Consider the following 25,960-nt stretch of genomic DNA (forward strand, 5'->3'; position numbering starts at 1 on the left):
TGCAATTAGTAGTGGAAACGACGTGCCTCTCCAATGGGAACCGAAAACATTTGATCGCAAGGTCATAGGTCAACCGATTCCTCCACAGGAAAACACGTCTGATATGTTCTATACGACACTGGTGACGGCATGTGCGTCACATGACAGGCATATGTTGTCGACCCACCTAACTTGTACACTTGGCGAATGGGTAAAAAGATTCTTCTACCTTGCCCGATTTAGGTTGTCTTGTGGATGTCACAATCACTCCCAAAAAAGTGATGAAAACATAAGGGTTTGTCACATAAACTGCAACAAATGAATGCAACAGTTTCACGGTCGTACAGTTTTCCCTGTGCTCTGTCAAAACATATGTTTTTAACGTTTTCAAATTTTTCCGTGTGTAGACCGTCAAATCTTACTTATGTCCAAGCAAATCTGAACATGTCCTGGAATTTTGGAGAGCGAAGTTGATTATGTGTGAGTGCCTGAACTTTGATAATTGTCTGAAAATAAAAAATTAAACTTTTCACTCGAGGGAAGACTTGAACCAAGGACCTCTCATTCCGCAGCTGCTCACGCTAACCACGGGACCAAGGCGCTCCTGAGCTCAGATTATCCTTGATGTGGCTTATGTTGCGCATGGACTACTCAGTTTGTATATTTTGCTCATTTTTTTCATAGTTCCACACAACTTCTTCCTGTTTTCTCGATTGATCTGTGTTCAGTTTTTCAAGGCCTATCCACTGTTCCAACTTATAACTAAATCTGAGGGAGGTGCGATGGGGAGATTCCCTTGCGAGGCCAATCTTCATGCCAACTCGATATATATTCCCCAAACTCCATTCTGCAATCAGTCTTCCTGTATCAGCTGTTGCACTTGATGACGTGCAACATTCAATAATTCATTCTTTATGCAAGATGTGACATACCACATGTCATGCTTGGTCGAGGGGGAAGGAGGAGGAAGGAGAGGGAATGATGTAGCTAGAACAAAACCAAGAATGGAACACAAGTCTGGCCTGGCAATCAGATGTTTGCGGCTGTGTTTGTACCAGTATGGCAATACGACCTCCAAACCAGCTGACGCATGCCTGCATTGTGACTGCAGAAATCTTAACATTATTTAATGACCTTTGTGTGTGCACTATTTCCAATATGATTCTGTCAATGGCAAAACTTTTACAGCCATTTTATAACACCTTGTTACTTTCCAGACAGCCTTCAGTAAACAACACAGTTATGCTATGAAACACAGTTGCAAAATTACTTGTCATTCATGTTATCCAGTTTATGATTTACAAGATTGAAATGATGACTACTTTTTACTCCACAGGATAAAATGTAGTTAAAATTCTATGCTGGTGTATTCTTCAAAATAATTGGGCCAGTGTCTCACGTTCTTAAGTTTTCATTCAAACAATTCTATAATCTCATCATCACTGTCTGATTATCTGTCAAACTTACTATACAGATAATCTCTATAACCCAGCCTGAAATTGCTGGATAGACAATACTGAGATTAGGTGTTATTCTGCACTCATAAAGCATGTTTCCTGCATTATTCAGAGACCTAGGTTAACTGGCAGTTATGCAGAGTTTTTACAATTGGCCCTGCAATAGGTACATCTCAGTGGATACAATTTCTAGGGACACTTGAAATCTTCCTGTGGATAACTACACATGACCATTGGTTGCTTGTAGTATTTTCTTTCGAGGCCATTTCAGATAAGTATGTATCAGTTCTGGTAGTTGCTGCCTGCACATCTCTGGTAGAAGCTAGATAATAGAAATACTTGTTGTGTTATGGGCTAAAATTTTACAGTTTAATTAAGCATATTATACTAAGTGAGGTAGCACAGTGGTTGGGACACTGGACTCTTTTAGCCAAAGTGTGGCTGAAATTCCTCTCCAGTCATCCAGAATCACATTTCTCACAGTTTCTATTAATCAATAAAGGCAGATATTGGGATTGTGTCTTTCAGAAAGGAAAAAGGCCTACGTCTTTCCCCAGCGGTGATCTATCTGAGCTTGTGTTCCATTTATAATGACCTCATTGTCAATGAGATACTAAATCCCAATCTTTCTTCCTTATGTATTGTTATTTTATTTGTTTATTTTTCAGATTCCTTATTCAACTCTGCATCCCTCTGGCAACAGCACCGTTCTGCCAGCAGTCCGCACATGGGAGTCTCGCATTAACCATCTGCATGTGACAAATGCATATGGTCTCTTCCGTCGAATGACCGGTGTTGGAGGTCGACCTGAAGTGATTATTGAGGGCAGCAATCATATTGATGGTCCTTGGCAGGAATATAATTTCCTTTATAAAGCCGGAAATGTGAATGCAACACCACCCTTTGTGGGTATGTATTTTTGTATGAGATTTCTTTGCAGTGTCTCAATATTACTTTAATAGCTTTTATAATTATTTGTGAGTGGATAGTACTTTCAGGTAACAAATATGTTCCAAGAATGATGGGTGCGCAAAGGGTAACAACTGTTAAATGATGGACACGTAATTATGTGGTGTGGAAATTAAAGTTGTCCAGTCATGTATCGAGATGGCTACAAAAGCAATGTCACTGCTGATATGTTTCTTCACTCTTATCAAACATAATCAATTTCTCTCTGTGATTGCCTCATTGATAATGGCAAGTACTTTTAACTTGCATTATTGTTTTCTGTTTGGTAAGAATCGGATATTTTGTATCATAAAGGCCATGTGTAGAAACTTCTCAAGGTTTTTTTATGGTCTTCCACTTTTCAACACCAAAAAATGCAATTGACACTGCTTTTTTTAGAGTCCAGTAATAGTAATTATTTGAGGAATAAATGATTTGATTTGATTTTGACAGGAAGCTAAAACAGCTTAGGTCTAACCCACCACTGCCCGCACCGAAACAGAGTTTAATGTGCGGTATCACTCCCTGTGTATCTAGTGAAGCTGAAATAGTGCAAGGAGTCCCTTTACCAGTGAGTGTGTGTGTGTGTGTGTGTGTGTGTGTGTGGGTGTGGTTTTTTGTTTTTTTTTTTTTTTTGTTTTTTTTTTAGGCACAATTTCTTTAGGTCTAGTTGTTCCGAAGATTCTATATCTTTTGCTCTCCAATGCCATGGATTCAAATATTAGGTGTGGTGCAGTTTCTTCACGCTCATCACAGATCCTACATTCAAGGTCTTCTTCTGTTATACCCATTGTGTGTAGGTGTTTTTTGAAGTTCCCATGGCTGGTCATCAGTCCAGTCGTGAGTTTGATCTCTTTCCTGTTCAATCTCAAGATTACAGAGATTCTTTTAAAACATGGCTTGGGATTGTTACCTTACCATCTTTTTGTTTACGGACCTTGGTCCAATATTCTACATGCTGTTTCGTGAGCCAGTTCCGTAGTTCTAGTTTGATCATAGCCTTGGTGATTGTCAGGACAGGTTCCAGTCCAGTAAATGGAGCCGTTGCCCCCATCCTGGCCAATCTGTCGGCTTGTTCATTGCCACTGATCCCTGAGTGGCCAGGGACCCACACTAGGTTTGCCCTATTGCTTCCCCCTAGCTCCGTCAGAGCCCTGTGGGATTCTGCAACAATCTTTGATCTTGTTGCAGGAGCTGCCAATGATTTCAGGGCTGCCTGAATAGATGTAGATGCTAAGTTCATTGTTGCACCTATGCATATTCTCCTCCACACATGCCCCTGATTGCAGTAATTTCATCTTGGAATATAGAGGCCAATTTTCCTAGAGACATGATGCCCTCCAGTCTTGGCTGAACCCTGTGCACCTCTGCCCCAACGCCTTGGTCTGATTTCTGTCCATCAGTGAACCAAACGATGTCCTCCGTATGATGTCAAACTGTTTTTTCCCACTGCTCCCTGCTTCCAATTATTATATTGTAAGGCTTGTTGAAGCAGTTGGGAGTAATTATATAGTCAGCAGGCATTTCCCCAGCCATTCCTATGTTTACCTCACTCACTATGTTTGTGTGTAAGTCTGGATGTCCCGATGAGATCCAGTTTTTGCCAGTTTTAAGTCTGTATGCCCCATCTGCTGCCTCCATCTTGATCCAAAGGTGTAGTGGATTCATGTCCAGCATGGCTTCTATCCCAGCAGTTGGTATGCTGCTAATTCCGCCTGTTATGGCTAAGCAGGTCAGTCTCTGCACCTTAGCAAGCTCCTTAGCTGCAACCCGCTGTTCTACCTTCTTCCACCACACTACAGCCCCGTAGGAAATCCCAGGCCTAACCACTGTTGTGTATATCCTGTGCATACCTCTTGGGGCTTAGGCCCCAGTTTTTACCACAAGCCCTTCACTAGAATACTTTTTACCTTGGGGCAGATTCTCTTAATGTGAAGGGTGCACATTAGTTTCTCATATAAGTTTGTTGAAAATGTGAGGAATTAGATTTTTTTTTCAGCAAATGTTAATAGTGTCCATAAAGAAAAGTGTGACAAAAATGATGCGAAATTAAAGAGTATGAAAGATGTCTCGAATGAAAGTGAGAAAAATACTGTGCCAAATTCAGACTTCTTTCTTCCAAGCTGCATTATGACTACTAGGGCCTGCCATGTTATTACTTTATGCAGGCCATAGTGTTCAACATATACCTCTTAGCCAGTATCCATGGCCGCCACCACCACACAGCAAACTGTGCTACACAGTTGAGGCCATGGGCATTGTTGCCCATGCAGGCTGTCCATGGAGGTGGGGCTGCATGGGCTCTTTTGTTTGTACTTTGATGTTATCTTTTATTTACTTACAGCAATTACATATACTTTAAAAGAAAAATGCAGCAATTTGACAGTAGGAAATCGTAAATTTATGGTATAATTTAAGAAGAGAATAAAAGAAGACAGGAAAAGAATATATATGCATGTATCTTCACCAAAACCACGTGGGGAAGGGGACGTGGTATTCAACTTGAAGTCCAGCGTCCACATGTTGTGCTACCTATTTTAGTAATTATCCACACTGAACATCGCTCATCAGGAAAACTCAATTTGTTCATTCCATGCGGATGCAAACTATGTCGGTGTCATTTGTTAGCGCTGTGCGAGTTGATGTTTGTTAGGTTACATAACAACTACTACTATTGGACTAGTTAGTAAACAATATCGTGCCTCAATGTAATCTAATTAAATTATATACTTTTCCTACATAGCTGTAGAAGAAGTAACAAGCCACCACTAACCTAATATTAATCTTGTTAAAACATTTTTGTAGAATAAAACTAGAAATTTTTTTAAGTAGTGGACCTATTCATTTTGTTTAATTGCATAATGTTCCGTTGTGTTCTGTTTTATTTTGCTTGCTTACTTTATATAACATTTAGATTACATTCATATTATTACATTTACAATGATGTGGTCACTTACGTAACTACTTAACAATATTAGTTTTGAGTTTAACGAAGATTCTAGGACAGTGTCTATCCACAGTCTATTACTTCTACTTTTAATTAGATTCATTCATAGCAAGATATAAATTGCAGTGTTTAGTAAATGTTCATATGAATAGTTGTGCATGTTTTACATGTTTATGTTATGTATTTTTTGTGTGCCTATGTTATGTACGTGTTGTCACTATCACTCATATTGTCATCAGTACTGGAGCTGCTCGAGCTATCTGTGTTGGCCTGTCTTGTCTTCTGCACCTTCTGTATTGTTGAGTCTGTCTGTGTACATCATGTTCTGCTTTTGAGATTATGTTGTGGCTGTGTTCAACTGTGTCCATGTATCTGGGTTCCTCAACGAATTGTATAGTGTTGTTTCCATTGTGTGTTCTATGTCATTATGTCTATGCCTGTATCGAATGCATTTCAAAAGGAAGTGTTCTGGGGAACCAATTTCCCCACACGTTCTATGATTGCTTTCTGAAAGCAACTTATGTTGCAAGTGCATGGGATATAGGCCATGTCCAGTTGGCTATCACTCTCGTCTCACTCTTTTTTTCCCAGTGTTCGTACATCAGTTTTTTAGTTGGCGGCTATCTTCTATGTGCTGTCCAACAAAGTGTTATTACACTGGATGGTGATGTAGCAAAAAAATGTAAAACTGTACAGAAATTTTGGAAACAGTCTCGTAAAGAATGGCCATGTTTGGTAAAATCAGATAAATCAGACCAACATGTGTCTTGTGTGGTGTGTTCACGAAACATTTCTATAAAGCATGCTGTTCATGATGATTGCCATCCTCATGTTCTGTCTAAAGTACATGTGGACCTAACAAACCTTAAGTCTTCAAATGCATCATTGTCATTATTTGGAATAAAACCTGATGAGGAATACTCTTGTCACCAATGCTGAAATGCTTCTTAGTTCATTCGTTGTTGAACATGGCATGCACAATTTCTTGTGCAGATCACACGTCACAGTTGTTCAGAAAAAGTTTCCTGATTCACAGATTACTAAAAAACATAGTTGTGGAAGAACTAAAACAACTGCAGCTATAAATTCTTTGCCATCTAGTACACATAACAATGTAGGAGAATACTTACAAGAAAACCCCTTTGCTCTTGCAACTGATGATAGCACAGACAGTAAAGATGTGAAACTGTATCCAATTGCTGTTACTTACTCTTTGTGTTAAACTGGGAAAGATATGCACCACAATACTATTCTTGCTAGAATAGAGTTTAAATACTGGCGAAGGAATTTTTAATTTCCCGAGTGATGAACTGCTAAGAAAAGGAATTCCCTAGAAAAATTGCAATTTATTTGTGTCTGGTAATGCAAATACAATGGTGGGATATATAAAAGGAGTTGCTGCTGTTTTGAAGAAAGTTCAGCCACACATAAGAATTCAGTCTTGTTCCTGTCACCTGCTTCATTTAGCTGCACAAAAAGGTGCTGCAGAAAACCTACAATATTTTGATGCTGAAGAATTTGTAATAGATATTTTCTACTTTCTCTAAGAGAGTTACGAAAAAAGTCTACTTTTAAACTTTGTCAAAATATATAAGGCACTAAACCCCATAAAATACTGAAGTATGTTTGTACAAACTGGCTCTGTCTGCTCCAGTCAACAGAAAGAATAACAGAACAGCAGGAGCCTATTGTAATCTTTTCGATGAGGAAGCTTCAAAAAGTTGAAACAACTTTCACACATCTAAAGTGCGCCCTATTCTAAATAATCCTGTAACCATGCTATATCTTCTTTTCTTTAGTAATATACTTTTGTTATTTACCAAAGCAAATGTATTCGTTCAGAAAGAAAAGCCAGTAATTCAGACTTTGTAGCATCCTAAATAACTTATTTATAGATTTAATTGTGAGATTTATCCATCCTTCTGCAGTACCTACTTCTGGTAGTATAGTGGAATTGAAATTTCAAAAATAAATAAATAAATAAATATCACAAAAGGCATGAAGGTATTGTCATTGGTGTGGACACTAGAAGCTGCATTCGTCATTCCTAGCATGAAAAATCTGTAATTAGAAAATTTTATGAAGATGTCAGAAGATTTTTCATCAACTCATGTAGTTACGTCAAAGAAAAACTCCACTACATGATGACTTCTTAAAAAACTTTGAAGTTATATACATTGGATCTAGGAAAAGAAAATCTTTACCATCACTTGTAAAGCTGAGTTAATTCTTGATGTTGAGAGAGAGAGAGAGAGAGAGAGAGAGAGAGAGAGAGAGAGAGAGAGAGAGAGTTGGCATTTTTAAGATACCAGTTCGATGACTTTGGAATGGTGGAAGAAGAGAGAGCTGATACTGCTCAATACAAAAATCTGCTATGTATGATGCATTGGGCATTAAAAAGTATCTGTTTCTGAGCAAGCTTATGCTTGCATTGTTGCTTATTCATCATAGTAATGCTGCCTATGAGAGAGTTTTTAGTACTGTTAGGAAAAACAGTACTGAATTTCAATCTAGTAGGAATACAGGAACCTTGAGTGCTTTGGTCATCAGTAAAATGAATCATTATCTTCAGTAAGAGCATCTTACCAAAATAATTTTCAAAGGATCTTATATGGGCTGCAAAGAGTGCAACAAGATTATCACTCCAAAGAAAGGCAGATTCAGGAAGAAGTAGTAGTGGATGAGAAAGACTCATAAATATTTTTGTGTAAAACACTGAAGACAGGCCTCTCATTTCATGATGTAAATGGATTTTGTTTACATGTTTTACTTTCCTTTCAATTAATAATTTGAGAGATATATATGTATTGATCCTGCAGTATTTGAAAATTACAGAAAAGTTTCTAAACTACCTTCATGTTTACTAAACTAATTTTTAGCTTTTCCCATTTAACCTAATTTTTTCATTTACAGTTGTTTTAGTTGCTAGAAAAGTTCTTTATTTAGGGCCAGAAAGTGTCTGAAATAAAGTGTTTAAAGAACTAAATCACAATTCTAGTTTTTAAAATTTTCGCCTAAATTGGTCAAGGCAAATGCTTGGATGGTTCCTTTGAAGGGGCATGGCCGATTTCCTTCCCACAATCTGAGTGTTGACACTGTCTCTTAATGCCCTCGATGTTAATGGGATGTTAAACTCTTAAGCACCACCATCCACCCCACACCCCCAAAATTTCCGAGGTAGAACCCATGAACCCGCTTGGGAGCTATGTGAGTGCTATTTCCAGGTTGTTTATTTACCAATTACTTACTTTTGCAACCCCATTTGCTTTTGCAAGTAAGTTGCTGTCTCAGTTTAAGCTCTGGAAAGTCAAATAAATGTGGATACTTCGACATTCGAGCAAACTTAGAAATAATCACAAACAAACAAGTTTTTTAACTGTCTTCAAACTGGCTTCGGTGAATAGGAACCTGTAGGAAAGCTAATATTAATGAAATTGAGCTACTGTGTTCATTCATAGTAGAGAGGATGACCCATCATGAAGTTCTGATATTTACTGTATTAACTACTACAAAACATTCCTGGTAATCCACTTTTTTATTATTTTTAAGGTGCAACATTTGAATTAGTTATTTTGTAGTTTAAAAATGTACAAAGAAGCATCTTATTATTTGCCAAAAAACTGTCAGTTTTGTTATTATACTTTACAGCTCCTATTGATTTATTAGTATGTACGTTACATTTGTGTCAATATATAGATAACGAGACTTTCCTAGATACAGTCAAAGATGAGGAAGAATAGAGGAAATGGATTGCTTGAAGAGATATATAGCATTCAAAAATACATTGAGGAGAAGGGAATTCAGTGGGCTGGCAATATGGCAATTAGCGCATAGACCTGTGATGGACGGACTGTGATAAAAAAACATGCCTACTTGGCTGACTGAAAATACAGTTTTGGAATGAGGTTGGGAAAGAAGTTGAACACGTGAGGCGTATAGAGTGGGAAAAAAAGACTGAACCAATTACAGAGGCAACTTGTACAGCCAGCTTACGGATTTTTAGGGCTGGTAGTTGCTTGGTGGTGGTGGTGGTGACAATTATTATATTGATAATTCAGAAATGAAATACATTATTAGAGTAAATGTTGGAGGATCATTTTGAAAAGAAAATTATCCTTTCTAATATTTCTGGTATTTTCATTTCTGGACACACATTCACATGCTTTACTCTGGTGGATATAAAGAAATTGTGAAAATGCCATGGCTGCCTCCTACATTTCACATGCTTTACTCTGGTGGATATAAAGAAATGGCGAAAATGCCATGACTACAATGGATTTTTTCCTTAATAATTACTGCATATTAAACCAATCATTTGAGCACAAATTTTCCCCATCCTTTTACTTGTTCAGCAATAGCAGTGATCAAAATTTAATAGTAATGAACTGAAATTGTTATATTCTAAAACAGCTGATGGATGATTGCTTTTTTATACTAGGCACTGTTCATGGTGTTGGGGGAAAAAGACATAACCAGTGTTTGTATGACCTTTCGTTCTTGCTATGGTCTTCTTTCTCTCTTTCATTTCTTGATTTTTTTTTCTCTTCTTCTCTCCATAGCTCCTCATCAACCACGTGTGGACTGGCAGATGTGGTTTGCTGCTCTTGGTACATATCACCAGAATCCCTGGCTTATGAGCCTGGCGTATCGACTGCTCAATGGACAACCCGAAGTTCTGCAGCTCTTGGATACCTCAAGAAATCCTTTCCCCAACAAACCGCCCAAGTACATTAGGGCCACCTTGTACCACTACCACTACACACCATGGACACAAAGGTCAGTGTAATGGTTCAGCATTGAAAGACAGTTGTAACTGTAATTACAACACTGACAGTAAAAGTGACACAGACAAGCAATCTTTGCAATGAAACATGTCGAAAATAAACTCTTCAGATCTTTTGAATGAGAAATTGTCGTTGGAAGCTACTTCTGTGGTAACTGTGCAGTGGTGCTATTTTCATACCAGTTATTTAATTAAAATCTAATGGTATTGTCTTTTCCTTCATATTAGAATTTGCTATGATTATCAGGTCTGGCTTTTATTTGTACACTCTTCATGAAAGTAAAGAAATAAGTTATATTGTCAATAGTTAATAATGAATTTCACCATATTGCAAGGAAATGTGGTGTAGTGAAAACAGTTATTTTCTTCGGTTATTTTTGAATGTCGTATGAACAATTCGAAACATTACAGAAACTCATTGAACCAAAAATCTTGCCTAAATTCAGTTGTGCATAGTTACGATCTAGTCTAAAGATAGAAAGGGCAAATATAATAGGACATCTGAGGATTTTATTGAATACTGCTCCTGAATAATATTGCATTATTACTATGTACAGGCCTAGTTTTTGCATAGAAGTAACTATGATATTGAATTGTTCGCTCTAAGCTTTTGAAACATAGTGTTATATAAGTTGAACTGTGTTGTTCGTGGTGGTGTGTATTTTACAAGTATGCATTCTTTTATAAATACATGGGCTATTATTTAGACTTACACTTGTTTCCTGTTCAGTATGGCATGTATCATACAAAAAATACATTTGCATGTGCAAGATCATTTAATCTTTTGGTTTCTTCCATCATGTCTTATGCTTGTTCACCACAGCCTCCTTAGAAAATCACCCTGCCAGCAGCTTGTTACAGACAAGAACAGCTTAGCAGAGGTGCCCTCTTGCTGTTTAACTACGATGATGCCATAGCATGTAACATAGAGACCACTCCCTGTTTGAGTGGTCCTTAGTGATAGTGCATTTCCCACGGCTTCAGTCAAACTAAAGGTGTGTTGAAGTACTATACACAACTTTTGTAAAGTGGAAGAACAAATTAAAGTAAATAATTAAAAAGAAAGCACTAAAATTCTAAAACAAAATGAGGCATTATTAAAGAGGACCATTTTGAGGAAGGCAAAGTTGCTGAAAGAAATATGTATACAGTTATATTGGGAAGCCCCATTTCAAACACAATATTGTGTTCAAACAAATGCTCAAGATGGTGACTGATACGCCTGAGAGACTATGGTTTGTAGTTCTGAAATTAGATCATTTCAAATTGAGCCTTCAAGCCGGTGCCCAAGATTAGTCTATTTGGCAGTGTTTTATGTGATAGCAGGTCAGAAAATAAAAGATCAAGAAAAATAAAGGGAATTCTGAGATGGAAGAAATGAACATAAATTAAGGCCAGGTGGAGGCAGGTGGCAACAACTGAGTACCAATTCCCACCTGTGGATGCTAGTGTCCTATAATAAGCTGTTGTTGGTGAAGCCATTTATCTGGCCTTGGTGTTCCTCGTAGCAATCTCTCCAGTGGCATGAAGTGGCCCTGAACTGCCTCCAAATTGAGCACTGTTCCCTAATGCATAGCTTTTTACTCTGGCAAGAGCCCCCACCCCACCTCAATCAGTGATGGCGTGGCGTGCAAACTACTGCAACCAAATGCATTTTATATGGTGATAAGAAGGAAGATGTGGACCTTGCCGTTGGTGGGGAGGCTTGCGTGCCTTAACGACACAGATAGCCGTACCGTAGGTGCAACCACAATGGTACTGTAGGTGCAACCACAATGGAGGGGTATCTGTTGAGAGGCCAGACAAACGTGTGGTTCCTGAAGAGGGGCAGCAGCCTTTTCAGTAGTTGCAGGGGCAACAGTCTGGATGTTTGACTGATCTGGCCTTGTAACACTAACCGAAACGGCCTTGCTGTGCTGGTACTGCGAACGGCTGAAAGCAAGGGGAAACTACATCCGTAATTTTTCCCGAGGGCATGCAGCTTTACTGTATGGTTAAATGATGATGGCGTCCTCTTGGGTAAAATATTCTGGAGGTAAAATAGTCCCCTATTCGGATCTCCGGGTGGGGACTACTCAGGACGACGACGTTATCAGGAGAAAGAAAACTGGCGTTCTATGGATCGGAGCGTGGAATGTCAGATCCCTTAATCGGGCAGTTAGGTTAGAAAATTTTAGAAGGGAAATGGATAGGTTAAAGTTAGATATAGTGGGAATTAGCGAAGTTCGGTGGCAGGAGGACCAAGACTTTTTGTCAGGGGAATACAGGGTTATAAATACAAAATCAAGTAGCGGTAATGCAGGAGTAGGTTTAATAACGAATAAAAAAATAGGAGTGCGGGTAAGCTACTACAAACAGCATAGTGAACGCATTATTGTGGCCAAGATAGACACAAAGCCCATGCCTACTACAGTAGTACAAGTTTATATGCCAACTAGCTCTGCAGATGATGAAGAAATTGATGAAATGTATGATGAGATAAAAGAAATTATTCAGGTAGTGAAGGGAGACGAAAATTTAATAGTCATGGGTGACTGGAATTCGGTAGTAGGAAAAGGGAGAGAAGGAAACGTAGTAGATGAATATGGATTGGGGGTAAGAAATGAAAAGGAAGCCGCCTGGTAGAATTTTGCACAGAGCATAACTTCATCATAGCTAACACTTGGTTCAAGAATCATAAAAGAAGGTTGTATACATGGAAGAACCCTGGAGATACTAGAAGGTTTCAGATAGATTATATAATGGTAAGACAGAGATTTAGGAACCAGGTTTTAAATTGTAAGACATTTCCAGGGGCAGATGTGGACTCTGACCACAATCTATTGGTTATGAACTGTAGATTAAAACTGAAGAAACTGCAAAACGGTGAGAATTTAAGGAGATGGGACCTGGATAAACTGAAAGAACCAGAGGTTGTACAGAGTTTCAGGGAGAGCATAAGGGAACAATTGACAGGAATGGGGGAAAGAAATACGGTAGAAGAGGAATGGGTAGCTTTGAGGAATGAAATAGTGAAGGCAGCAGAGGATTGAGTAGGTAAAAAGACGAGGGCTAGTAGAAATCCTTGGGTAACAGAAGAGATACTGAATTTAATTGATGAAAGGAGGAAATACAAAAATGCAGTAAGTGAAGCAGGCAAAAAGAAATACAAACATCTCAAAAATGAGATCAACAGGAAGTGCAAAATGGCTAAGCAGGGATGGCTAGAGGACAAATGAAAGGATGTAGAGGCTTATCTCACGAGGGGTACGATAGATACTGCCTACAGGAAAATTAAAGAGACCTTTGGAGAAAAGAGAACCACTTGCATGAATATCAAGAGCTCAGATGGAAACCCAGTTCTAAGCAAAGAAGGGAAAGCAGAAAGGTGGAATGAGTATATAGAGGGTCTATACAGGGGTGATGTTCTTGAGGACAATATTATGGAAATGGAAGAGGATGTAGATGGAGATGAAATCGGAGATATGGTACTGCATGAAGAGTTTGACAGAGCACTGAAAGACCTAAGTCGAAACAAGGCCCCGGGAGTAGACAACATTCCATTAGAGCTACTGGCAGCCTTGGGAGAGCCAGTCATGACAAAACTCTACCATCTGGTGAGCAAGATGTATGAGACAGGCGAAATACCCTCAGACTTCAAGAAGAATGTAATAATTCCAATCCCAAAGAAAGCAGGTGCTGACAGATGTGAAAATTATCGAACTATCAGTTTAATAAGTCACAGCTGCAAAATACTAACACGAATTCTTTACAGACGAATGGAAAAACTCGTAGAAACTGACCTCGGGGAAGATCAGTTTGGATTCCGTAGAAATGTTGGAACACGTGAGGCAATACTGACCCTACGACTTATCTTAGAAGAAAGATTAAGGAAAGACAAACCTAAGTTTCTAGCATTTGTAGACTTAGAGAAAGCTTTTGGCAATGTTGACTGGAAATCTCTCTTTCAAATTCTGAAGGTGGCAGGGGTAAAATACAGGGAGCGAAAGGGTATTTACAATTTGTACAGAAACCAGAGGGCAGTTATAACAGTCGAGGGTCATGAAAGGGAAGCAGAGGTTGGGAATGGAGTGAGACAGGGTTGTAGCCTCTCCCCGATGTTATTCAAACTGTATATTGAGCAAGCAGTAAAGAAAACAAAAGAAAAGTTCAGAATAGGTATTAAAATCCATGGAGAAGAAATAAAAACTTTGAGGTTCGCCGATGACGTTCTAATTCTGTCAGAGACAGCAAAGGACTTGGAAGAGCAGTTGAACGGAATGGACAGTGTCTTGAAAGGAGGGTATAAGATGAACATCAACAAAAGCAAAACAAGGGTAATGGAATGTAGTTGAATTAAGTTGGGTGATGCTGAGGGAATTAGATTAGGAAATGAGACACTTAAAGTAGTAAAGGAGTTTTGCTATTTGGGGAGCAAAATAACTGATGATGGTCGAAGTAGAGAGGATATAAAATATAGACGCAATGGCAAAGAAAGCGTTTCTGAAGAAGAGAAATTTGTTAACATCAAGTATAGATTTAAGTGTCAGGAAGTCGTTTCTGAAAGTATTTGTATGGAGTGTAGCCATGTATGGAAGAGAAACATGGACAATAAATATTTTGGACAAGAAGAGAAAAGAATCTTTCGAAATGTGGTGCTACAGAAGAATGCTGAAGATTAGATGGGTAGATCACATAACTAATGAGGAGGTACTGAATAGAATTCGGGAGAAGAAGGGACCGGTTGGTATGACATGTTCTGAGGCATCAAGGGATCACAAATTTAGCATTGGAGGGCAAGCGTGGAGGGTAAAAATCGAAGAGGGAGACCAAGAGATGAATACACTAAGCAGATTCAGAAGGATGTAGGCTGCAGTAGGTACTGGGAGATGAAGCAGCTTCCACAGGATAGAGTAGCATGGAGAGCTGCATCAAGCCAGTCTCAGGATTGAAGACCATAACAACAAGAGGGCAGAAGCAAGTTTCGGTTGCGATCTACCCCCTGCACTTCGACCTTAACTTTTAGGCAGGAGATTTTAGTATGATTCAGAGTGGTTGGCTTATCCTCCCCCCCCCCCCCCCCCCCCCCCCCTAGTGATCTTTCAGTAATTAACTTTTAATTTTTCCGACACATCTTCCTTTTTTAGTCCTTAAGTTTTATGCCCGGAACAATACACAATTTTTGTGTTTCTCTGTGTGTGCACAATTTTTTTAAATTATTACATTTAATTGTAGTTGAAGTTTTGTAGTTATGTTACTCTATTTTACCACCACTCATTTCATAACCTTTTCATACTGGTGCTAAAGACTTTGCTGTCATGTACCCACATCACCCTGTCGTAGTTCTACCTGAAACGCTAAGTATGTGTTCCAGGAAGGAGTAAAAAAATTTAGTGCAAATTTGAAACATCTGCCAATAATGTTTGATATTTCGAATTCGCACAAAAAATTAATGACTGGAGGTGTTTGAAAAAAATTTGTGGCTTTAACAGAGTTGAATTTTGGCTGTCTTGAAGCAATTCTGCTGAAGTATACCATAATCATATGTCTCGTTTTTAACATCAGAAATTATTGTACTGTTTCCATTAACACCTTGAATTAATTGATGTTAAATATAAAGTGACTTGATTATTATGTTTAAAATAGGAAATATGACAGTATCCAGGCGCTAAAATACGTAATATTCCTCCTTCAGGTCAGCCTCAGCTTGGTGGACACGAGAACGGGTTGGTGAATATTTTCCCATTTTCTCCCGGGATCATCCTCCTCTTCTTGAATATCTGCGAAATGTGAAAATCTTGACAGACTCTCGCAAAGACCCTACTGTGATACCTTGGCTCAAAATGCTGTTGGACCGCTTAAGGAAATTGGCAACAGCAGTTGATCCTGCAATTCTTATGTGGTCACTCTTCACAGCTGGCTGTGCTATTGTTGCTGGATCTGCTAGTTCTGGTTCAAGAAAGTAAAAAGGTAAACAATATTTTTGGAATGTGTGTGAAATTGGAAAGGTTGTCACGCTACATGCCTGAAGACAAGGCACTGAAATTGACTGTTAAAAGAATGATGATTGGGAGGCTTTTTGACTGGAATGTTTGCTTTTGCGAAACCTTAAAACAGTTTTTTTCCCCTGATATGGTTTTTATTTATTTTTATTTTTTTCTTTTCTTTTTGGGCTCTGTTTGACCTTCCAACAAATGATTATTTGTTGAGAACCAGTAGCATTTTTGAGTGCTTCTTTGATTTAAGGAGCTCTCAACATTATTTTTCTTTTGCTACCAATTTAGTAATTACGAAATACGGAGATTTTTTTTTTACCTTTGGTGGCTCTTCATAGCCGTCGGACCCACGCTTCACATTGCTACAGATAGAACCAACAAGGTACTGTGCCTAGAAATAGGACTGAAAAGCACTATTCACATGTTAGGAGATTTCGGTGTGGTTGAAATAATTCACCTATAGTCAAAGCGTGGACACTATAAATGGGCAGTCATTCTTAAGCATAAACAAACTAGAATTATGACTGCCAGGGGGGATGGAGGCAATCGCTTCTGGTGTTATGGGGGCTCTAATTGAACTCTATAGTGGACGAGGATTAGACTTTTCACTCATTTCAAAATAGGAAAGGAAAACAATGAACAATACACAACACAAAATAGTTTAGTAACAGCTACCATGTTTTTGGTTGCACAGTTTGGCAGAGTTGTAAAGGAAGTGGTTAAGACCAGACATTTGTGTGTGTGTGTGTGTGTGTGTGTGTGTGTGTGTTACACACACATTCTAAAACATCCACCACTTAGTTTGCCATGTTACTGTCTGCATCCACTATGTTTACATGGGGCTTCTGAAACCAGATTTTGTAAACAAGTTTTCCAATTCCACTTCTGGTTGGTCATATAAACACTACAGTACTGACTCTGGAAATATTGTTCTAGTTGCCAGATAGATTTCAACTTCCTCAATTGATTTTCACTCACATGTAAATGTGTAACCGTCTTTTGAAATGTGCTAGGGTTATCAGGTTATGTCTTTTTGCTAAAACTTTTTGGCAAATATGGATGGATTGACTTTTTGTGATGTGAAAGAGAAATAGGAGTATTAGACTGAGTTTGAAGTTATCAACCTCTAATATTTAATTGAAGAGAATCAGCCATTGTGCTAACTAAAAAAAGAAACCAGAGCAGCTTATTTGCAGATGCAATATTTGACCAGTCTAGCAAAACCCTATCAACCCTTAACATGTAAACACAACACTCAAAAAAGATTTTTGAAATTCGATTTTTGTCTTCCAGAAGTTATCATTTGTAAATATAGTGAATACATCAACTTTTGTGGGCTTAAGGTAGCAGACAAGTTTAAGTGTTTCTTTCTTCTAAGATGCTAGGTTCTGTGGCTTAATCCTACCTTGCATTACCAGTCAGCCACCCATAATTGATATGGCAGCAGAGTATTGAGCACACTGATACGACATTGTGTTCATGCACTGTCTGTTTTGCAAACAAGTTCTTACACACATTATCTTTTGAAATTGGGGTTTGCCATATGATATGCAATACTGGTAATTGAAAATTCGGTACATTTTCAATATTTATATGCAGAAAATAAAGCTGTTTCAAACTATCTCTGATAAAATGTTCATCTGGATACATTTATCTCTGAAGTAGCATTTATTAGTGGATTTCTCATCTCCATATTTTGAGAGAGAATAACGTGTACACGCAGTAGGTATTGTGGGAAACAAGTGAATAGTAGATACTGTATCAAGATTAGCAACGTAAAACCATCAGAACTCTTGAAATTCCAGAGCGGAAAGTCCCACTGCTTCATGGTTAAAAATAATTTTCTTCACTCAAATTCATTTTTAAAATAAAAAAAAAAGTTACAGATTGGAAAGAGAGAATTTAATTTTTATATGAAGTTTGAAGCTGCTACTTGCTTACTCATTTTGAGAAGTTAATACATGGAATAGCATATTATTTTTTAGAGTCTTGTAACTTTTTGTTGGTATGTGTAACTGAAATGACATTTATGATAATGTAAGGAAAGTCACTACATTTTGTCATTGACTTTTCCGTACTGATGCCAGGGGAGAAAAAAATACTTTCAAGTCTCAGAGATTTGAGGATCAGTTAGATATTAAATAGGTGCTTGAGTGGGGTGTGCTTTGTGGGATGGGGGTCTGTGTGAAGGGGGAGATACATTTGGAAGATGATCAAGGAAATTAATAATATATTAGTACAGAGTATTTTGGATTCTGCCAACACTGTTGTGTTAGTCCAAGGCTTCTTAATAAATTCCAGCAGTTTGAGAGACAATTATGGCATCAAACAATGGTGAGGTGTAGCTCCATTTCCACAGTCATAAGGGAAAGAAAATTGGTGAGTTGGAGCAATGAACACCTGAAAAGTCTGTACTGTGAAAATCAAAGTATGTTAATCAGTTAGAAGTAAGTGTTTCTCTTTCTGATTTACTGGGCGGTTATAATTACACTTTCCCTATTTAACACATAACATGGAAAGTAATTACCATATGAGTACCAAAGTTGGTATCAATTAATGGCAAGGACATGGGGAAGAGAAATAATGGAGAATCAATTCAACTGGAACTCTTTTAATGTGCTACTATTGTACATAATACTGTTACACACCGGTACCATTACTGCTACCAAAGGGGCTCATTATGGCACCCATCAGTGTCCAGAAGAGTCTGAAAGCACAGAACTGCATTCAGCACAGCAGAATGAAGCATGTCTGTAGGTATGCTGGCTACCTCTCTTGATATGCTGCGCTGCAGATCAGCACTTGTGTGAATGTTACCCTGGTAAACCCTGTCCTTCAGGTAGCCCCACAACCAGAAATTACAAGGAGTGAGATCAGGTTATCGTTCTGGCCAAGCATTTGGAAATGATTGGCTGATAATTTGATTGTTTCCAAATGTGTCTTGGACAAGCAGGTGAATGTCATGAACAATGTAAGGTCGGGCCCCATCTTGCATGAAAAGTGTTGAGTTCAAAGTGCCTCTCTCCTGTAGGGCGAATATGACATGCTGGCGAAATATATCGTAGTAACGCTGACCAGTCACACTGCACATCTTTGGTCCTTGAGCACCAACCTGTTCAGAAAAGAATGGGCCTATGATAAACGTAGCCATGAAGCTACACCATACTGTGACACGTTCACCATACAGAGGAACTTTATGCACAATGACTGGAGGTGAAGGGGCCAGACAGCAACTACTTCAATCCTTTTGAGAAAGTGGTGAGTGAAGTCAACATGTCATTGTGCGTCCTGTGATGAAAGGTGCTTACGATATGGATCTCGTATGGATATCATTTGAGAATGGTTCGAAGTGGACCACAGGTCGTGCAACTGTCGTGATACAGCACATGCAGTGCCTGACAATCGAGATTGCACGCAGCGTTGTCTGCTATAGCAACAGCACATGCAGTGCCTGACAATCGAGATTGCACGCAGCGTTGTCTGCTATAGCAACAGCAATTTCATCAACCACCTGTGGTGCAACTGCTCATCGGCCTCTTCCCTTAGCGATGCCCAGTTCTCCAGTCGATTCGAACTTCACCAGCTCCGCACAACAGGTGGAGAAAGAGGACCCTTCCGTAATCCTTTAAGCCGGCAATATTCTTGAGGTGCAGATGCAGCATTACTGTTGTTTTGATAACAGAGCTTCACCACTAATGCCCTGCTCCTTTTGTTCAAGCTCATGTTGACACGTCAACAAGTGCACTGTGACTGGTCAGGTGTGTAAGACTATGAATCACAATGACTGATCACGACACCTGGTGTTCATGGTTGGAACTGGAATGTAGCACTGTGACACATGGAAATGATGCACCCCATACTCTGGACATTAATGCTGCCAAATTTGGTACTTGTACGGTAATTGTTTACCGTATTATTATAAGTTAAAAAGGAAAAGTTTACAAACAATCCTGTTGGATGAACATCCGCAACTGAGCATTATACCAGAGATTGAAAATATCACTTCAGTTGTAAATTTCTTTCATTATTACACAATCAGTTTCGGGCTCTTTTAAGATGGGCTTATAAGTGCCCAACACTGGTCCTGTAATAATAAAAGAAATTTACAACTGAAGCGGTATTTTCAACCTCTGAGGAAAAGTTTAATTATAACCACCCAGTACAGTAGAGCTTTCCTTTTAAAAAAAATCCAATTGAAATACATCAGTATCTCACACTTAATCTCATGACTTGTGTTGTGGTCTACTGCTTCAATTCAGATCTCCATCTTGAGATAACAATGTCATGCAAAAGGACAGGCATTTGTATTTGGCAGTGCCTCTTAATTCTATAACATGTCTGTTCCAAACTCAAATTTTTCTTCGGGCTCCAACACATTTTAAGTCCATCACTGATTAATTATTAGTGCTGCTACCAATGTAAACTGCAATTTGTAATGATTATGTGTGGAACACATGCAGAGTCTAAGTTATATATTTGCTAAATAAGTGACAGGGCTTAGGAAACACTGTGTTTGTGCCAAGTTTTGGTCTCTAGGGTACTTAACCTGCAATTCTGCCTTTGTGACCAGATGACTGTGAGCAACTGGCGGAATACTGAAAATGAAACTATTATTTGGAGTATTAGGTGTTCTCAGAAACACTCTAGGTGAAGAGTAATAGTCTTCTTGGGCTTCCAGTTGTCAAGTGGCTCAAATAACATAACCTTTCAACAAAGTTTGCTCTTCCCACCATTAAATGGTAACTTAACTAGCCACTGTGAGTTTAGAGGCACAAGTGCTGTATGTTCTACTGATTGTGGTGTCAAGCCATTGCCATATGAAATGGTTTTCACTTGGTGTCAAACGTTCACTTCCACCTTTCACTGAGGCATCTAAATCACCTGAATTTCATGACTGCACAACATTTACAATTTTTCTTCACCCCATAGTGATAATCCTTGGGTTATTGACATCCAGACTTGTGCTGCGTGTCCTGACTTGTTTAAGGAATAAGAAGAGATGCCACATTTTACACATCAAGAACTGTGTTGATTTAGACATCTATACCCTGCTTACCAGTTCAGCATGCATGTTGCATTCCTGTTGTCCAATGGCTCAGTGATGGAGAAGACTCTTGAAATAGATATGTATTTGACTCCGGTTTCAGGTCCCAAAAAAATTTAGGCATCACTGACGTCTGTGAAGCACTACGTGGTCAGAGAATTTAAGAATGTAACATTGTGTTAGCATTGAAAACAATTAGATCTGACTGACAGTATACACTGTTGAGCAGAGGCTATTGAACAGTATGATGTAGAACCTAGTGGCAGGTAGTGTTGTAGTGCAGAAAAAGTAGCAGTTTTAAGTCTACATTAATTGGCCATAATCAAAATTACACATTTCATCAATAAAGAGAAGTTTTAGAACAAATGTCAACTTCACATCAGATTTATGATCTCCGTTATGAAGGATATCCTGTTACCACAAGGGTCACATAGGTAGCAGAATGAGCACAGGAACAAACAGTGGAAAATCTGGGATGGAATACAACAAATGAAAAAAGAGAATACAAAGTGTGATTGGAAAGTTTTAAGAATGGGCTTGTGATAGTACAATGGTGGTACTTACTTGCTACTGTGATGAATATCCTTCAAAATAGTTACCTTCTGACTGAACACAGACTCCAACGGTGTTTCCACTGTTGGAAACATTCCTCGGAATTTTTTTCCTGACGTGTGTGGGACGCTCTCTGTATTTGCCTGGCTGTCTTCAATAGAGTCAAATCGCTTCCCTTTCAGTGAAAATTTCAGTTTAGGAAACAGGTAAAGTCCACAGGGGCCAAATCAGGGGAAAATGGCAGTTGTGGAAGCACAGGAATTTTTAATTTGGTCAAAAATTCAACGATGGAGAAGGCACGATGAGTCAGAGCATTGTCAAGGTGTAGCACCCAACTCCTGTCTTTCCACAATGCAGGCCTTTTCTTACGCACCTTTCACACAAACTCTGAAGGACACATTTATAGTATTCCTGGTTAATTGCCTGTCCTCCAGGGGTAAATTCATGATGCACAATACCAGTAGAATCAAGGGAGAAAAAATCACCAACATTGTCTTCACGTTCAACCGACTTAGCCGTGCTTTTTTTGGTCGTGGTGAACCCGGAGTCTTCCACTGTGAAGACTGCACTTTGGTTTCAGGATCATATCCATATACCCACAATTCATCACCTTTAATTACCCTATTTAACAAATTGGGTCATTTTTAGTCTGATTAATCATTTCTTGGCACACTTCAAGTCGGTATTGTCTCTGGTCTCTTGACAACACTATTGGAATGAGTTTTGTGGACACTCAGCGCATGTTCAGATCTTCAGTTAAAATTGACTGAACTGCATAGAATCTTAAATGAAGTTCATCAGCCATCTCCCTGATTGTAAGTCTATGATCAGAGCGCACTAAGTAGCGAACTTTCACAACATTTTCATTCGTTTTTGAGGTGGAAGGACGGCAGGACCGTGGTTCATCTCCAAATGATTCGCGACCATTTTTAAATCTGTTGAACCAGACAAAAACATTTGACTGGCTCATACAATTATCTCCAAAAGCTGTTTTTAATAGTTCATAAGTCTCCAGAGCTGATTTCCCAGTTTTTAAAAAAAATTCACACAACTTGTTGCTCTGTTTTTACATCCATTATCATGCTGACAGATTCCGGCAACAAGCCCTAACAGATCCGCACTCAACCAGCTGCCACAATGAACTGAATAAAGGAAACACAGTTTCCTGTCAGAGGGTGTTAAAGGACAAGGTAATGACCTACCCCCACCCTCCGTATACCTGCCCTCCAAACCAGTAAGCAGTAGCAGATCCATTCTTAAAACTTTCCAATCTCACCTCGTAGATTGCTACTTTTGACATAGATGTGGTATTGAGGAGCAGACACACATTGAAAGAAGATTGCTGAATTAACAGCTAATAATCAGGGATAATATCAAGCAATCTTGTTCCAGTGTGCTTGTCTTATCACTCAACACGTCCTCTATGTGGCGAGTAACAGTGTATCCTATTTCATAACGTAGAATGAACACACAAGATCTTTGTACCTGTGTTGTAGCCAAGGTATCAGCTATTGCAGAAAATACTATAGAAGATCTACAAATAACTATCCAAGGTAATTTCATGATTGTCAGATGGATGAATCTGAACTAGTTGTTGTTGAAGAACATCTTATTAACACCATGAGTTCCATGTCAAATATTTAATTGTGAAACTGGTATTTGGACATAGAACCCATTGTCAGTAACTTTTGGTACAGAGGACAAACATAGTCATATCATATCTACAACATAATAACGTCTGTATCAGATGCTACTCTGTGCCTAAATACTGGTCAGGCAATTAAATGATTTTATCTGTAGCTCATGATGTTAACAAGATAGTCTTTTCATAGAGGCAATAATGTGGCATAATTAATGAAATTATTCATGTTTGTTCCCTGAAATGTTGTTTCTCATTATGATTTAAACAGTATGTGTAGCAGCTTTTATTCTCACTGTGACATTGTTGGAACTATACAAATTATCTTAACATTTTTAACAAAATAATGATTATTCAGAACCTGCTTAGTGAAATTTTAGTGTACATGTGCTTCTGGAGAATAAAAGAGAGAACTCTATATGATTCACTAGGTCTTAAAAGTAACTGGACCAGAACAGATAGTGCGAAAAAGGTGCACTGAACCTATTTCAAACAAATGATATTAACAGGTGTTGTGGGAAGGTTATCTTTAAGGTATTTTGTAGAATTCTGTATTTGTTTGTTTAGAAATTAATATCCATATTTAACATAGTAGTTGTCAATCAGTATGCCATGATGCTATCTTCACTCTCCAGTATCAATTGTTCCTGCATTGATAACCTCTCTGTGTTCTAGGGTTTTGTGCTGCCGCTGCTGTTAGCCCTTTTGCAGTGAATACTGTTACTCTTCGTGGACTTTTTAGATCTGATTGTGGATTGCATTTATACTCTGTGTGACAAGTTGTTTTATTCTGTCTTTTGGACTTATGCTGCACTGTTTTGATTGTGTTTAAATTATGTCAGTTATTTCCACTGCAAGAAGAAAACTTTAATATTAAAAGAAATGTTTGGTTCCCTTTGAGCTTAAGGATTTAATTTTATATAATACCCAAATTTGCAGGTTAGTTTTAATCTTATTAAACAACAGAAATCTGTAATGAGTTGCAGATTTCATAGTGATATCAATATTAATGTAATAGAAAAGTCAGTCCTCCATTTAAAAGCCAAAAGAAGAAACAAGAAAATAGAAATAAATGTGTATTCAACAAATGATATTTGTGACGGTTTGTCAGAAGTAAGTAATAAAAGTATGTTTTCTTCTCACTTGAAGAATTTCCACCTCTTATGTCAGTTTCTCCTAGCTATCATATTGTTTTGTGCTTTCATTTATACGCTGAGTAGGCAGTAACCTATCTTAGTGCAGTTTCATGTTCTTACTGCACTTTTCTAAATGCCTCAATTCTGCTTTACTAGCAAATTAACCCCTATCTTTGTTGTATTGCCTCAGCTTGTATTACATTCTTCCTTAGTCATAGAAAAAAGTTTCATATTGAGTTACTTTGTGCATTTTCAAATCTTACATTCTGTTCTTTCTTCATCCTCACAATAGATTTACCTTATCTGCCATATTCATATGAGGTTTCTTGATATTTACAGTTGGGTACACTGTCTGAGGTATCTATGTATCAAATTTACATGGACTTTTTCATTTACCAGGAACAATAGGAATTATGTATCAGTAGAATGAGTAATCATATCAACAACAAAAAATATAAACTGTTCTTAGGCTTTTCAGAAAGTGAGATGTAGAGAATTTCGTATGTATTAAATGTTTGTTTTTTATTGTTGGAATTAGTTGTTCAGATTCATAATTTCAGAATATTTTATATTTTGTTTGTATTGTCATATATCGTGGTTTGATGTATAACAGACTGAATCACTGACGTCCTTAAAAGACAATTTATTATTTTCTAATGTTTTTACACCAATTTAATAGAATTGATAGGTTTTATGTATTTTTTTGATCACTTTTTCTTTTGTGTTGTGTGAGAGTTGCTGTATTATTTAGTTGTTGATCTGTAAGAAGTGCAGTCTAATCCATGACATATTTTTGCTAAACTCTCCAGAACAAGTAAAATTGTCTCCACTTTCCACTGAAAGCTGTAATAGCTCAAGGATACTCAGGAATGTAAGTCGTATGAGAACAAGTTTTAGATTGTTACCTTGCATTGTGTATCACAATACAATACTGGGATCATTTTTGAAGATTGTGAAATGCAATTGTGTAGCATAAAGTTAGTGAAAAATATGTAACTGAAACAAGACTTCTTTCTATGTTGTGACTTAATATTTTAGTGGAACTAAGTATTTTCTCTTTAGTTGATAGCAGCAGTTAAGTGCAAAGTTTTAAGTAATAAAATAAAAATGCAGTGAACATTTGTAAGAAGTACTTTAAAATAAGAAATTCAAGAATGGCAGATGTATATGTTCAAATGAGTGAATAAGTATAATAAATTTAAAGGCTCCTATCTCACTGCTTATGTATATATTTTTTTATGAAGATTTAATGATGATGCAATTTTTATTTTGATTTACTCTTTGTAATCTTTTATTCAGTGGTTCATTACACTTACAAAAAGTTACTCCCTTACTCTGTTACATGTGCCAACTGCAGAACTGGCAGTGTTGACATTAATAGAGTATCAGTGGGGCAACTCTGCCTGACAGAACGGCCTTTCTCATAAAATATTACTAAAAGATACTAATACGACAGACTGTTTCATATCACAACACTGTAAAACTCACAAAAAAGACAAA

The 25,960-nt window shown here is 38.0% G+C and overlaps 1 protein-coding gene across 1 annotated transcript in view; it reads left to right on the forward strand.

The window, feature by feature from the left end:
- Window positions 1–25,676, forward strand: part of LOC126473650 (lipase maturation factor 2-like) — a 75,674-nt gene extending 49,998 nt beyond the window's left edge. The window contains exons 9-12 of the mRNA XM_050100873.1: window positions 2,105–2,345; window positions 9,891–10,107; window positions 15,789–16,063; window positions 24,000–25,676. Coding sequence (XP_049956830.1) covers window positions 2,105–2,345; window positions 9,891–10,107; window positions 15,789–16,059 — 729 coding nt within the window. The 3' untranslated portion in view covers window positions 16,060–16,063; window positions 24,000–25,676. The remainder of the gene's footprint in view (window positions 1–2,104; window positions 2,346–9,890; window positions 10,108–15,788; window positions 16,064–23,999) is intronic.
- Window positions 25,677–25,960: the final 284 nt, after the last annotated feature.

This window comes from Schistocerca serialis, chromosome 4 (genome assembly GCF_023864345.2).
Source record: "Schistocerca serialis cubense isolate TAMUIC-IGC-003099 chromosome 4, iqSchSeri2.2, whole genome shotgun sequence".
NCBI classification, from domain to species: Eukaryota; Metazoa; Arthropoda; class Insecta; order Orthoptera; family Acrididae; genus Schistocerca; species Schistocerca serialis.